This window comes from Corvus cornix, chromosome 3 (assembly GCF_000738735.6).
Source record: "Corvus cornix cornix isolate S_Up_H32 chromosome 3, ASM73873v5, whole genome shotgun sequence".
Classification (NCBI taxonomy): Eukaryota; Metazoa; Chordata; class Aves; order Passeriformes; family Corvidae; genus Corvus; species Corvus cornix.
In genome coordinates, this window is record NC_047056.1 from 65,586,363 (window position 1) to 65,601,798 (window position 15,436).

General features: G+C 42.8%; 1 protein-coding gene across 2 annotated transcripts in view; it reads right to left on the minus strand.

Annotated features, from left to right (window-relative positions):
* Positions 1 to 7,962: 7,962 nt before the first annotated feature.
* DCBLD1 (discoidin, CUB and LCCL domain containing 1) overlaps positions 7,963 to 15,436 on the minus strand; it is a 47,266-nt gene continuing 39,792 nt past the window's right edge. For both annotated transcript variants that reach the window (XM_039569319.1, XM_039569318.1), the window contains exons 13-15: positions 14,506 to 14,555; positions 12,859 to 12,978; positions 7,963 to 10,369 (exon numbers count right to left, since the gene is read on the minus strand). In XM_039569319.1, the coding sequence (XP_039425253.1) occupies positions 9,852 to 10,369; positions 12,859 to 12,978; positions 14,506 to 14,555 (688 nt within the window). In that variant the 3' untranslated portion in view covers positions 7,963 to 9,851. The remainder of the gene's footprint in view (positions 10,370 to 12,858; positions 12,979 to 14,505; positions 14,556 to 15,436) is intronic.

Consider the following 15,436-nt stretch of genomic DNA (forward strand, 5'->3'; position numbering starts at 1 on the left):
AAGATAATTCAAAATTTCTTTGTGTCCCAGTGTCCTGCTGAAGGAGCTCAGAGGCTGCTCCCAGTGACTGAGGTCACTGAATAGTCCTCTGCAGTTTTGTTTCCAGAGACCCACATGCGACAGAAGAGAAACGTGTCCTGACTTAGGATATGTGTAAGAAGTCTGGTTTTGCTGGTTAAACCTCAGCTCAATGGCCTGAAAAGAAAATGGCCTAACATATTTCAAGCTTGCCTTTATAAGCTTGAACTTACACTGCGGTAATTGGAAAATATTATCACCTTGTGTAGTGTGTCTTTTCCAACATGATGCAATTCCCAATTCTTTAGAAGTTTCACAGTTGGAAGGGAACCAGGGAGTTGAGAAGTGGAAAACTTGCTGACTTTGAAAGATAAATACTCAATTTCTTTGGATTTTCTTTTCTTGTGGAGGTAGCTGTTGCTTTTAATGCTTCAGAGTAGCCTTGTCTTAGCTACTCTGCCTGGTGTTCCCTTCCTACAGACCTACTTTGGAATCTGCTCCTGATGCCCACTCCTGTGCAGGACATGATGCTTCTAAGCCAAAAGTTTGAAAAAGGCCAAGTAGTAGTTTTCAAGGATTTTCAATTCCTAGGTGAAAATTTAAGCCACTTGGGTAAATTTTCCACACTCCATACAAGTGTTTGATTCAATCAGCTGTCAAAATTATTCACTGTCTCTTTGTCAGCCTTCTGCCTTGTATGCTGAGACTTGTGTTTCCCAGCTGTACCTAGGTAAGCACTGGAACTGCCAAGGTTTAGAAGGCTCTGCAGGAGTATGCTCTTCCAGTCCCCGGTGGGAGGTATGTTAGTAGTCCATCTATTGTTCCCAGGAGAACTGGTTACAGTTTTTCTTTGTAACTTTCTACTACAGATAGTGTCACAATTTCCTACAGCCTTTTTTGCACTATTTTTCCAAACTTCCTTTTTGAAATGCAAAAGCAATGCAGCCTTAGCCGGTCCCCCAGCTTCCCCTCCCTCAGTTGTGGGGCCATCAGCTCCCTGCTGCCTGGTTTTCAATGGCTGGGTCTCAATCAGGAGGTTAGGAAAATGTAAGTACAAGTAAAGTGAAAGTACAGGCATTCACAGATATGTTTTGATTGCCTGTAGTGCTGGAAGTCAGGGGTGCTTGGGAGACAGTTGCTGGGTAACTTCCCTGTTAAAACTGCAAGTCTTCAAACATATCAGTAAATCTCTGTAAATCCTGTTGATTAATCTTAATTTACCTATGAACTGTCTAAATATTTGCATAGATGTTACTTCTGTCAAATGAAATAAGTCAGATTCCCATGAAAATATTTTTTCTAATGTTACTTGCTGTTGTCCCAGTGCTTCTGTCTGTCATCCATTTCTTTAGGGGAATGGAAGCATTAACACTCATGCTGCTGAACTGGAATAGTTATGTATTTGGCCCACTGGGCTTACACTGCTGGAAATGTCCTTGACTTGATTGCTTTCTCTTCCAATAAGAACTGGGGTGTCCCTGTTCAATCCCTACTGGAACAACCTATAGAGAGTTTGCCACTGTTGACTCTTCTTCAGCTAACGGTAGGGGAAGAAGGTTGCTGTAGGTTGCCCATGCTGATCCTCTAGTAGAAGTGAAGCCTTTGAGTTATGTTCATAAATGCACTAGTTCCTCTTGGTTTAATTTATAATTTGCATGTTGTCTGTGGTTCTGTGAGAAGGGATTCCCCATGCGTGCTACGATTTAAACCCTGCCGTGTGTACCCTCAGCTTCTGAGGGTGGCAGGTTTGGGTTTGGAACTGAGAAATTGACTTTTTATATATGATAAATGTGAATTTATTTACAGCTGTCAATTGAGTGCTACTTCAGGCTTTTCTGTTTATTTGATACTCCTTTTTTATCCAGTGTGGCAGTTCAGGTGTTCTAATTCGTGAGAGATGTGGGGTGTTATAAGACAATTCGGAAAGCCAGCAGAATTAGGGTGCTCCTTTAAGTGTTAATTGAAGTGTTATTTTAAATCCAGGTCACATATTACTAACTTTTATTTTAAAATGAAAGACATGGCAATTCTATGTATTATGACCCCCACTTACTAAGTTAATGGGGTTGTCTTGAGTGGTCTGGGTAAGTAGGCAAGTGTACTTGGGGCTGTGTCAGTTTTATGTTGTTTTCCACACCCAAACTTGTCTATTACTCAGTAATTGCAATTTGTGACCCGAATCCTCTTTTTTTGGTGCAAAGTATTTGCATTTGTATGTAGTGCCAAGAGGGGGCAGCAGCTTCCTTCCAATCTTCAGCATTAACGAGCTTTGAGAAACGGAACCTATTGTTTTGTGGGTCGGTTGTTCGTTTTTTTGTGGTTTGGTTGGTTGGTTGGAGTTTTTAATTTAAAAGTTTAGAATAACTTTATTCATTAGGACTATTTCTAGTAACATGTAATCTTAAAATAATTAACATCCAGTCTAATTGACATCCTGTAGCAACTAGTTTGCAGATGGCACATCTTACAGTTAAAAATTGTGCTCTCTACATATCAGTGAAGCATATGTCCAAACACTCATAAACACAGACATGTATAATTTCATATAGCTCTGCATTCATGACTTGCTAAAAACCACTTGATTATCCCCATCAATTACTTAAAAAAATGAGTGCTCTGCTCTCTTACAAGCTCAGAGACGTGGAGTGAAATTTTTTATCTCTTGTTTGTGGATGGGTTAAGGCTTTCCAAAAGAAGGGACCAAATGCACTGATAAAACATGAAGTGAGATACCAGGTAGGTTCATAAATACTCCTGCCTGCACTTTGCCAGTGCCCTTCAATCATGATACAGAACCAGCCTTGTCCTGGAATATTTGCTGGAACAGAGGCTGCCCATGGTCATGTCAAACTGGTGAGGAGAAGTGGGAAAAAAAAGGAGATGACAATTGCGTTTTGCTCTAGTCCAGTTTCAGACAGAATCCTCTTGGTTGGAGAAGGAGGAAGGTCAGTTCACATTGACCCACCATCATCTTTACTGCTACTCGTTTCCAGCGACCACCAGATGATAGTCCAGTCTCCAGACCTTGTTTTTTGTCATCAACCAGGTGATCAGTAGAATGTTCAGAGACATATTTATGTCCTTGGTGCTGGTCCTTGTACAGTGATGCGATTGTACTGTAAAGGGGGGAGGATGGACCATGACTTCATATGTTAAAAAGTTACCTATATGCATGAAATACTTACCTTAAAGGAGTGTGAATGCCATCTGCAAGGCCCTTGTATGACAGTAGAGAATTTACTGCAGCATTGTTAATAAAAGCATGGCTCTCTTTGTCTTGTGGCATGTCAAAAAAGGCTTGTGCCTTTTTTGATGACACACTGGAAGCGCTTGGATAAGTGTGGAAGAGAAGGTGCATGAACCATCCACAACCTTTGCACATCCACGTATGACACCAGCATTTCCATATGACAGGCATGCTTTATCCAGGTCACCTTATTCAAATTTTATAAAACTGTCTGTCAGAACAGATGGTGTCACTTAAGGATAAAAAGCTTAGCCATAGATGTGAAGAAAAGCTGCCTCTTCAAGTGAGGTCTGCTAGCTCGTCTTAGTCTTTATCGCCCCTGTCTTTCCCCCCGTGACAGAGGACTTTTCACAGGTTTGTGGTTGGTGTTTTCAGAGGCCTTTACATTTTCAGATAGGTTTGATTTGTTGCTACAGCTCTGGACAGGTGGCAGTGTATCTGTCTATCTCAGTTTGCCCATCTGTGAAATGGGTGTGTGCCTGGGCCAGAGAAATTAAGATGCACAAAACACATTTGTAAAGACCGGTCTCTAGTGAATGCTCAGGGGGTTAAGTCATTCATACCAGAGGTGGGGTGGTGGGTAGTTACTGTCTTTCTGAGTCTTTTCTCCCCTTGTTTTATGGCAAGCATCGCCATCTTCTCTGCTATCTGCCACTCCTCATGGAGGAGGTCTCCTGATAAGCTCCCTGTCACGGGGCAGGCATCAGCCATTGCTGTGTGTTTCTATACTGTTTGTTTTAAATTGTTCTTGGTGTTACTTTTAAGCCTAGAATTTTGGCTCCCTCCCTACTTTTTTGCCTGCCTTCTAGTAGGCAACGTACATGTGTTTTTAAAGTCTATTATTGTCTGTTGTCATCTGATCTGGCTGAGAGAATGTTACCAGCTTTGAATAATTTGTTATGTTTGTAAGTTTTCTCACTCTTTTTGGTAGCTCAGATTTTGTAGGAGGAAATGCTGAGTATTCAGGGTATTGTTCCTCTTCGGGTTAGCCAATAATGCAGATTATTAATGCATGAAGGGAGCTTTTCCTGTAAAGTCTGTTAAAAATTTTGTGTCTAGTCAAAATTATGGATTCTTGAGGTCTGTTCAGGGTGATTATTCAGGGCACAAAAGCCTTAGTATTATGTCGTATTTGTTGACTTGTATGTTTTGCTATGGTGAAAAATTATGTTGTGCTTTAACTCGATTAAGTTGTCTCCTTCCTGGATTTCTCTTTTTTATACTTGTGACTGTACAAAAATAAACAGAATTGTAATCTCTTGGATGTCACATGGCAGAGCAGTAGCTGTGTTGTGAGCGTCTGAGTAAGTAATGAATTAACTCAGGCCAGGACAAGAGGTCACTGAATAACCTTTGCCTACTGTAAATGGCAAAGGTTTTTCAGGACTTAATAGCCGCTTAATGTGAGGCGAAGCCTAAACAAATTGGTGAAGTTTGAATGAAAAAGTCTCCAAATTCTCATGTCGAGACTATACAATGAGATAGCACAGAAAGTCAGATGTGAGGCATCCTCCTTATCACTGGTAGCATGAGTTTTCTCCAACTACGGATGTCTTCCCTCTTGTCTTTATCTAGTTTAGAAATATTTTATCTGACTCCTTGTCGCGCGTCCTTAATGGATTGTAGGACTGTACCGGGGGGAGCAGGGGGGCTTCAAAAAAAGGAAGCCCTCAGGAGAGGTTTCTATTTTAAGTTTGAAACTGATTGTGCAGAAATGGCACCTTCCTTTTAAATAAGGATGTTCTGTGAAACTCACTCTGTCTTCAATAAATCACGGGCATCGCAATGTTAGTCTCGTTAACCCCACGCAGCTATGGCAGGGTAATTTTCAGTGTAGGTATCAACAACACTGATGAGTTTCAAATGAAATGGTAAATTCTGCTTTCACACTGTGCTAGTCACAGTGGAGGCTGGAGGTCAGTACAAACTTACATCATAGCTGACATTGGAAAGAAAAGGTCAGTACACAATTTTTATTATGGAAAATAATAAGGAAAAAGGAATGCAACAACATAACCTTGTCATTCCTTGGGTCTGGCCTGATTACAGGCTGAGGAGCCTTTAAGATGTCCACTTGCTGAGCAAAGCTTACCTAGTTTTGGAGAGAGGGGGGACAGAAGAATACAGATGCGTTTCTACAAGTTTACTTTTCAGTGGGCATCTGATCCTGCAGGACTGCTATGAGACCACAGACTCCCTTCTTAGAACTCTCTTCATTTTTTCATTTTTTGTTTTAATCATAGCGATCCACCAAACAGGTAAGCACAGTTAGGCATCTGCTCCTGTAATGGGACCTATAGCCTGATATTCATATCCTGTGTAGAGAATATTTTGTGCCTCAGACAGGGTGCCACTAAAATCTGCCCATGGAGTGAAGAACTGCCAGCTCTTTGGCAGTCAGTGGGAAAAATCTGAAGGATGTCTGTATTAAAAACTTCATCTTCCCAGGTTTTAGCCATGCCAATAATGCAGGCCAGCCACGGGATTCACAAGCTGCTTCTAATGATTGGAATCCAACCTCCTTTGGTTTTTTAAAATAAGGAGGCAGGGAGGGATCTGTCATTTACACACAGGTGTTGAGAGACACTGCTGTGACTGCTGCTGTTTTAGCTCAGTGCTCACAATACTCTCAGATGCCAGGGGTGCAGATCAGCCTCAGGGCTTTCCCTGCCTGCCCCCATCTCTGCAGACTGCTGAAATGAGTGGGCTACTAAGCTGGTTGAACCCATTCTGTGGTTGGTGTCTGGAGAGGGAGGTGAGGCCAGGCCGTTGATCCAGGGAAAGACCATAAAAGGAGAGCAGGTGATGCTCTAAGCAGGACACACCCTGAGCCAGGAAATCCTAATTCCAGTCTAGGGCTAATTTTAATTTATTGCCTGTTGGATGTAAAGATCGTGGTAGGTACTAGGGTAGGGTTTAATATCTGATGCTTATCAGCTAAAAGAAATACTCTAGAATTACAATTGATAGGAAAAAATGATTTTGTATTGAGCATTAGAAAGGTACTTGATAAAAGAAATAAGAATTTGCTATCTACTTGCCAGTCTAAGGAGGTGAGAGCAAAGAAAATTTGTGTTTTTCCTGTGGTATTTTTGGAACCTTTGTTGTAGTTGCTTTTTAAAATTTCTGTTTTAAATATAAGGCACCAGCTGGAAATGCATGCTGTCATTTTTTGGTTTCAGTTATAGGTAGCTGACACCATTTTTTACACTTTCTTACCTCAAGAGCCACCTCCTTCCTTTCCCTTGGTCAGACATATGCAGTTACAGTGCTGCCCCTGTTCCCAGCAAAGTCAGACTTGCTGTCAATAGCAATGGGACAGGCAGGTCCTTAGTTCCAGGAGCAGTTAATATTTAACTTTCCTATGGACTCTGACTTGGCTTTACTGTTCCAAACCACTGGGAGTGCCTGCTCAAGGAAGAAGTCTGGGACCAAAACACCACTGAAAGTCTCCATTGACCAGAGTCTCCATTGACCAGAGGATCAGACTCTGCTCTCACACAATCTCTTCGAGATGCTGGAGAGAGATCCAGAGCTAACAGGCCTTCTGAGCGTAGAAATAACCCAAAATGGTGCATACTTTAACCTTCACTGTGGAACAAATGTTTTTAAACCTGTGATGTTTTATAAGGCTGCTGGTGTTAAACCTGCATCTGGCTTTGTCAGTGAGGACAGGCTGATGTAGACAAGCTGGAGTTTGATGTATCAGTATGTAAAAAGCCATTCAGGGGATGGACATGAGGATGAGCACTAGCACTGGTAAGATTCAGGCAATCCTCTTTCATTCCTACACCAGTTCCTCTTTCATTTCTACCACATTAGGATACAGAGACGTAGGGTAGGAAGTTCCCTTGCATATCTGCTGCTAGGCCAAGGTGGAGAGGCTCGAAGCTTTTCGTGTTAACCACGCTCAGCAGTCACTAAGATGTGAACCATGAAGCACCATGGCAGTGACCAGGAGATGTGCTGCCTCAGTCCCTGTCAGCACCAAGGCATTGTGAAGGGAAGCTCAAGATGATCGTGGATATATTTTAAGCCACCTTTGCAGGTTTGTTGGGTTGTTTTTTTGAGGGGGGTGGGGGTGAAGGCAAGGTGCAAATTGAGACCAAACTTTCCATTAGGATAAATCAACTGTGTTAAGATGGGTTTGAATGACAGCAGAAATGGGCAGATGCTGCCAAAAAGCCTTTGACACTTGTACCATATTGCAGATGTGCCAAGCATGTGGCAGAAGTATGCAAAAAGTTCATTATAATATAAGTAGTGTCATCTGCTGCCGGGTCGCCTTGCATTGCTGTGTTATTTAGCTGCCTCATTAGATGGGGAGTAGGCCTGATTACTGACTTGTTTGTCAAGTGACAAGTCAGGCTAATTAGTTGTGTGGGCAGAGGATTGGTTTCAGGCTCATCAGGAGGGCATCCTCATGCTTTCCTCAATCATATACATCCAGCAGCAGGGTTTGGCACAGGAGTTTGTTTGTGGGTTCTTCTCTGGAGCTTATGGACAGAAAATCTGGGCTAAATGGGGCACTGAGAGAATCTTTTTTTAGCCTGTCACACTGGGGCCATGAATTGCAGCAGCGCAACTGGCACTTTTGCAGGGCGTAAGGAACGCTTCCTTCTCACCCTGCAGGGTATGTGGCGAGAGTGGGCGTGCAGTGATGATCGAGTCACCGAGTGAAGTGGCAGGCCTGTGTGGCTGATTTACAAATACCAGTGTTCTTTATTTACACAGACATGTAAACAACAGAAGGTAAACAACACCGCCCAGCTCGGTCTAACAAACAGGCTGCTGCTGTTTCACTTCAGGACCTGAGGTGTTTTAGACATTTCACAGAAACTGTATTGACAGCAAACACAGGAAGGCTACGAGGTTACCTTGACTCTTTCTTCTTCGCACGGTAATCGCATGCATGGTGCGGCAGCGCTGGGGAATGGCACCACCTGAGGCCGCAAAACAAGGGTATGCAAAGAACCCACTCAGAGCTTGCCTTAAGTTCGGGTATGGCTGGAGTGAGCAGTATTTGTGAGCAGTACCACTGCAGTCTGTCCTCTGACAGCACTTTGCACCCAGAGATCTGAGAGCACTCTGCGGACAGACTGATCAGTCTTCGTTGCATCCTTTGCAAATTATCTCTTGTTTATATACAAGGAAAAAAATGGAGGGCCTTCAAAGAGCGACTTTCCCAGAGCTCAGGTTTTACTGGTCTCGTTTCCCAACCTTGTGCTTTAACTATAGCACCATTCTTTCATCACAGAAGTATATAGCTTCTTGGCATTTTAGGACAAGCTTTCGAATTCAAAGAAATGCCCCAAGCACTGGAGGTAGAAGGGCAGTGGACGGTCCCAGTCACGACCAGAAGCTGTTCTGCTCCAAAGCTGCCTCTGCTGAAAGAGGAGCCAGCTGCTGTGCGATACATTGCACCCAATCCCAAGCTTTTTCAAGTTTGTCCGAAAACGGAACTAAGGGAAACATTAGCTGCAAAAGAAAAACTATTAGAAAACAACAGTGCTGATCTGCTGTCTTGCAAAATTAACTGCAACAGTAACCCATACACACACTGTGTTTTACTTAGTTGAAATACTTCTAACAGAAATGTTACACTAAATTTGTAAGACAGAAAAATGCCTAGTAGAGAAATGAAGAGTTCAGGAAGTATGCTGCTTTGTGCCAAGGAACAAATTTCCTTATAGTTTAGCAGCAAAAGAATCAGCTAGGGCTTGAACAGCCTTGAATTCTCAGCTGTAAATTCACATTTTGGTTACACACACACTTCCTAAGTAAAATAAAATTGAAGGAACTCCCCCAGGTTATCTGGTGTTGGATGTGTCGTTTGGTTTCGTTTGGTTTTTTGGTTTGGTTTTTTTTTTCTGTTATAGAGTGATAACCATGGCTTGAACCCAAAACTAGTTTCAGCCTTTCTACCTTTTTTCTAACATGAATTGGAAGTTAGATGGGCTCAGCTTGTATGCTAGATCAAATTCAAGCGTGTGAGAATTGCTGCTAAAAAAGCAGCTGGGAAGTTGTGTTTGAGCACAGTATTTAAATACTCAGCTGCCTTGTCTCATGCACATTATGCAGCAAGTAGTTTAACTTCTATTCTCCCAGTAAGAACTACAGCCCTATCTTCAGTTATCACAGCAAAGGAGATGAATCAACACAACCGTAAGATACACCATTTACAGCTGCCAGTACAGCAGCAGGTAAGATAAAGACAGAAAAAGAGGACTGTTTTTCTTAAATAGGCATTTCTGCAATCCTTTCAAACCCCCAGGTGAAAAGGAAACTTAAGAAATTCTCCTTAAATAAAAGCTATGTACAAATTGCACACATTGCAAATGGAGCACTGAGATCAGTTACAGAAAATAAGATGTACAGTCTTCACTGATAACATCTCTCTTGCTATAAACAGTGATAAACAGCATATGCTTTCTTCAGATGTCAGAACCCAGCAAGACAGCAATATTATGTACACAGGGCTTGTTTGCCTTCTGCCTCCCACAGCAGAGTCCCTCCAAACTCTGTTTTCACTTCAGAAAGCTGTGCAGTGACGCTCCTGCGCACCGCGCCGCTCCTGCTCGGCAAATCACAAGAGAGCTGTCATTGCTGTCTGGCTTATGGGCTTTAGGCAGTCCCTGGGCGTGGAGTAACCCTCGCCCCCGAGAGCAGTTTGCTGGGGTTTCTGGTAGTCTGTGCTGTAGCTCACGGAGGTCAGAACACCATTAACTTTGGGTTTGTCGTAGTTTATGACACTCTGGGGTGTCTGATAGTCTCCGTTCCTGGTGTCGGTCTTACATGAAGTGGAGAAGCTGCTGGCAGTAAGGGAATGTATCTGAGATGAGGCAACAGGAACGTTATAGCCGTTCTCAGAGGGGAAATTATTTTCTCTTGCTGTGTGCCGCTCTATGATGGGGGTGGCATACTCGGGCTCTTGGCTAGTCAGGGGCAGAGCATATTCGTGCCTGTTAGCTCTGTGAGGGCAGTGATAGTGATTTTCAAACTCAGAACTCCCCCTTCTTCCCTCCTCTTTGGTGTCCATGGGGCGAAAAGTAGATCCTTTACGTGTTACCGTCCCAGTCCCGATCATGAGAGGCTGCTGATAATCTAAAAAGAAGTATGAAATGTTCAGTAAGGCATAGTTTGGTTATGTATATAATACTTATGCATAGGTAGGTATTTTATGCTGAAAAACTACTGTTATTGCGTCAAATGTGTGGTTATTGGGGATGTGAGGAAACCTTTCCCCAACACCAATCCTGTAGCCTCCTTCAGCGAGTAAGAGTTGCAGAACATGGCAGAAGCTCTTCCATGGAGAAGCTCCAATCTGCCACCTCTTTTCCTACTCCCTCCCTCCCTTTCCCCACCTACCCTCCCAAATAAATCAACATTTCTGGAGTATAGTTTAAAGCCCTAAAAAAAGAGTGAGGTCAACAAAATATTAGCAACAAACTGGACAAAGGACATTGCATGAAGATCCACGAGCAAGAAGTTCTCCAAAATGAGTGTTCCACTTTTGGAATAATTAAAATGCCCAGAGGATTCTTAACGAGCCGGCTTTATTTAAAAGGCATCTCACAGTAGCTGACTGACAAGAAGGATGAAGTTAGGCAAAACGGCAGCCAAGAGAGTCAATGGAAGTGTGAAATGTGCTAAGCCAGCTCAGCATGGCTGTGGGCATGCCAGGGGGGATGAGCTTGGGGGGAGAAGTGGGAACAGTGCTGCCGCAGAAATTGGGCAGTCACCCGGTCAAGGGGGATGGCAGGGATAGACCTGGCCTAAGGCAAACGGCCTGAGCAGGAGCAAGGAGTGAGATGGAGGAAATAGGGCCTCAAGAAGTGCGTGTTTGCACCTCTAGTTAAGGTAGATGCCAGGCTGCCATGTGAGGAGATCTGAACTAGAAGGTTTTCTGAAAAAACCAGTAATACTATTATGAGAAAAGTGAACGTTCTAACTTTCTCGCTTTGGCGCTGGTGACAATCTCTTACAGATACATACGGTGGCCTGAACAGCTCTAGTAAATGACACTGCTAAAGTATCGTGTTTTCATGCAGGCGTGAAGAAGTTAGCTCGGTTTCTGTTCTGGCATCGCGGTTCATCTGACATGAGCGTCGAATTCGATCCCATATGTCCTGTGAATCTTTTTGGCAGTTTCTGGCTGTGTCCCAAACTTCAGCATGTAGGGTGAAGGTGTTATGATATTTCACTAAGTAAGTGGTGCAGCTCTCCCCAGCATCGCTGCCGCCATCCCCAGAAATCTCTCTCGCTCAGGATGAAGCATCTCAACTTCCTCCTGGCTGCCTTTGGGAACCGGCAGGCAGCTGGGGGTCTGAAGTGAGGGAATTTCATGTAGCATGATAACCTATATGCAAATTGTGTGCTTTCTGCAATTAAATTATTAAACGGCACATTTCTAGGTTGCATTCGCATTTTTGTTTCATGCTTTTTATTTTTAAGGAGACTGCAGGTGAAATGCTAAGGCTGGGAATGTGCCTCAGCCAGGCTGAGAGTTAAGACTTCCCACAAACACAGCAGGAGGGGATGGTGGAGAGAGTAAAGGCTTCCTAGATGTGGCCAGGGAACCAAATAACCATCACTTGTGAGCAATCTTTATTCATTCTCTTTCCTAAAAACTGCTTTATAGGTCTCTGCATATTTATATTGAAAGTTTCTATAAAGGATTGAAACTGTCTTTGAAAGATATTGAGAGCAGCACCATATGGAATTACAGTAACCATCCATTTGTTTTTTAAATGTATTTCTCTGCCAAGCACAATGAAGAAATTCTAAGGAATTTCTAGTTCTGGAGGCTGGAAGCAGCAAACTAATCTTTCTTCAAGAGTGCTGATCACTGATCCCATGAAATAGCTGGTCTCACTAGCCATACCAGACAGACTAGACTAGGTGGGGATAAGATGTGCTAAGAGGGTGCATTAAAAAATCATCCCTTTGGGATGCAAATAGTACTGATGCAGGGATTTTCTCTATCCAAACAGTGACCTGGAGCCAAGGTAGCACAGGAGAGGAGCACTGTGGCTGGCTTTTTTCTTCTCTCTCATCTACCTGCTTCCACTTCAGGAGGCCTCATCTCCCAGATAGTTCAGGCACCAGGAAAGCTGCGCAGGGATCTCAGCACAACTTCCAGCTGTCCATGAAATCCCACCATAAACCGACTAAGTAATTTTTCTCTTTGATCAGCAGCAAGGAGCACCATATTTTGTTCCATTCCCAGAGACATTTGTGTTTAAATAGAAACACAAAAATTAGTCAACAAAAGGAACCAATCCTATCCTAGGCACATTCTTGCACTCCATCCACGCCTGAGTGCCTTCCATCATTACCTTCAGCTGTAACTATTTCAGAGTCAGGAAATTTTTCCAACAACTCCAAGAAAAAAATTCCACAATAGTGGGGCTTTCCCTGCCTAATATATTTAGCTGCTTCACTATACATCTGGGATGAACATGAATAAATCTATTTCTGGGCCCAGCTTGCATAAGAGCTGAAGCCTGTAACATCGCTGGGCCATCCCTCTCCCTGTTACCAGCTCTGCACACAGAGCAAAAGGAATGCATCTGAAGGGGAGCCACTGTTACCTGCCATGTCACTGGTGACCAGATCCAGCTTTTGTGGTGTCTCCTTCTCATTGTTATAGCTGATGGTAAATTCAGTTGACTGATGTCTGGTAAAGGGCTGCTTGATTTGTTTCCAACAACCTATGAAAAAGAAATAAAAATAGAAGGCTTATCAGCAAGTTAAATGCTTAAAAGGCTTACCAGAAACTTTAATTTTTGGTATACTCATTGCTGTCAATAGATTGAAATAGTTCAAAATATGACTAAAATGGGCTGTTTGTTTAAAAAAAGCCCCCTAAATATGGAGGGTGAAGGAAGAAGTGAATCATCAACTGGGATTTCCAAGTTTATATAAGATATTTTGGCAAGAAGGGCTCAAACTCTGTAGGTGCTTACAGTGATGCCTTAACAAAGTATATTGATAAAATACCAGCTCTAAGTCAGTTATGTTTTGGCATTGAATATCTGGCAAAAATAATGCTTAAAATTTCTCTTTTTTTCAGTAGATTAGTGTGGCTTCCATTTTGTTGGTATCGGAGCACCTGCACTCATCAATTAACTTGTTCTCACAACATCCTTGTAAGACAGAAAAGAAAAAAATCCACAGTGTCAGGGACTTGCTGGAGCCTGTGCCAGGAGGTCTGTGGAGAGGTGAGTTTGGCTCACAGCTTTCTAAGCCACAAGCCTGGTTCACAAGGGCTTAGGAGCTTGATTTATGAAGCAGACATGCAACAAATGAACTGACTGGGTAAGAGGCTATCTCCAATTTCTTGGGATTTGTCCTCATTAGCAAGTGAGACAGGATTATGATGTGACCTTGAAAAATCATATTAGCAAATATGATGTTAAGTACAAATTAATTTTCTAATGAGGGCAAGCTGCAGTGGGTAACAGCATTCCTTTCACTGACGTCAGCACCTGCTGAAGGATGAAATTTCGGAGCTGAGCTATTGCAACAGACTTTTCAAGAGACATATGAAATGCTTAGTGGTTTGGGGTTTTCATGGAAAGCTGAGTTTCAGAAGGATATTCCTCTACAGAATTGATTGGCCAGGAAAAACACCCCAACTGCCAAGCTGATGGGAACCCCATCTAGAAAATGTTATTGAGCAAGACAAAGAAAATACTGCATCAGGGTTTTGCAGTTATGTCCTAAAGCAGTATGCTCAAGCCAATCCTTCATTCAATACAGTTCAGTGTTGTTAGGCTTTATAAGTACAGTTTCAGCCAGGGAGGGCAGTGAGAAGAAAATATTAAAGCCGTAAAATATTATTATCCCTTGCTCTCTTGGAGAAAGGCAATCCCCTCTGCTGTGGGGAAAAGAAAAGAAAAGCAGTAATTTTCTGCAAAATAGGTATTTTGGAGGTGGGAAGGAAAAGGAGGGCACCTGGGAGCACTCTTACATGCTAATTTATGCACTCTGTATAATAGATCTTTTGTTAATTGCCTTTCTGTCATAGAAACCAAATTATATTGTTTCTCAGGGCACTGTGCTAGGATGACACAAGTGGGACTATCGTTTGCCGTTTCCCTTGTATGAAGACATGAATTTGAATGAGGAAATGTGGATGCTGTTTCACAAGCATTAAAAGCTTAGCTGCATAAACCCCTTCCTGCTAGCCCAGTGGACAGGACAGGACAGGACAAAGCGCATGATTCTCCACTCACCTGATTTCTGAGTACTGGATAATCCATATGAAAGTCCTTTGGCTTCTCGCCTGTGAGGAGAGAAAAGGATTTATAAACATCAATACTCACAGCATTTCAGCTTCATGCCTTAGCTCCAGCAGAGCCTTTTTATTTAGCGGCTGAGGACAAGGCTTCACTTCGAGTTCCTGGAGGTTGCTGTTTACTAGAACATCAGGCATGCAAACCAGCACTTTGACATTTTCTTTTTCTCCGTCTATGTGCAAGTTGTGAGTGCTGATGTTCAGATTTCTGGGGCTGGCACTCATCAATTTGATGTGTCTCTGTTTATATGTGTCACTCCAGGCTATGTTTTGGTGTGCTCTGCTGAATTCTTTGGCTATTTTATAGATTTACTGGGAAACCAGGACAGACCTGAGTATTACTGGTGATGAAGCAGCATCACCAGAGCATTGCTTATACTTCCAAATCCCCATCTGCTGACAGAAGCATTTCCTGGCTCAACATGCAAGTGCAGGTTCATAGGAATGGGCATCTAGCAGGAAGCACAGTTAGCAGTGCTCCTTCCAGTACTTGGACTTGTGAGATGAAACAGCTTAGTTTTAGCTGCTTACACCAGTGTATGTGTGCAACTCCAAGGAGCCCAGCTCTGCTTTCAGCCTGCTAGGTTAAGTGCTCTAACTTAAGGGACTGGGATACAGAAACACAACAGGAGGAAAGTAAAAGAAAATGGTCCAGATAGATAGCTCAAATCTTCCCTTCACTGAATTTCTTATTTGGCTTTGGTGTGGAAAGTATCCTGTCTTCAGCTGCTTTACACCTCAGTGTTTGTGGGTATATGTAGGGTGAAGAGAACAGCTGGTTACATTGGACTGGGTGCACAGTCCTTACCTGCTTTACCTTCATTTTTTTCTGACTAGGAGAGGCATACAGTAAGAAATACAATTTACAG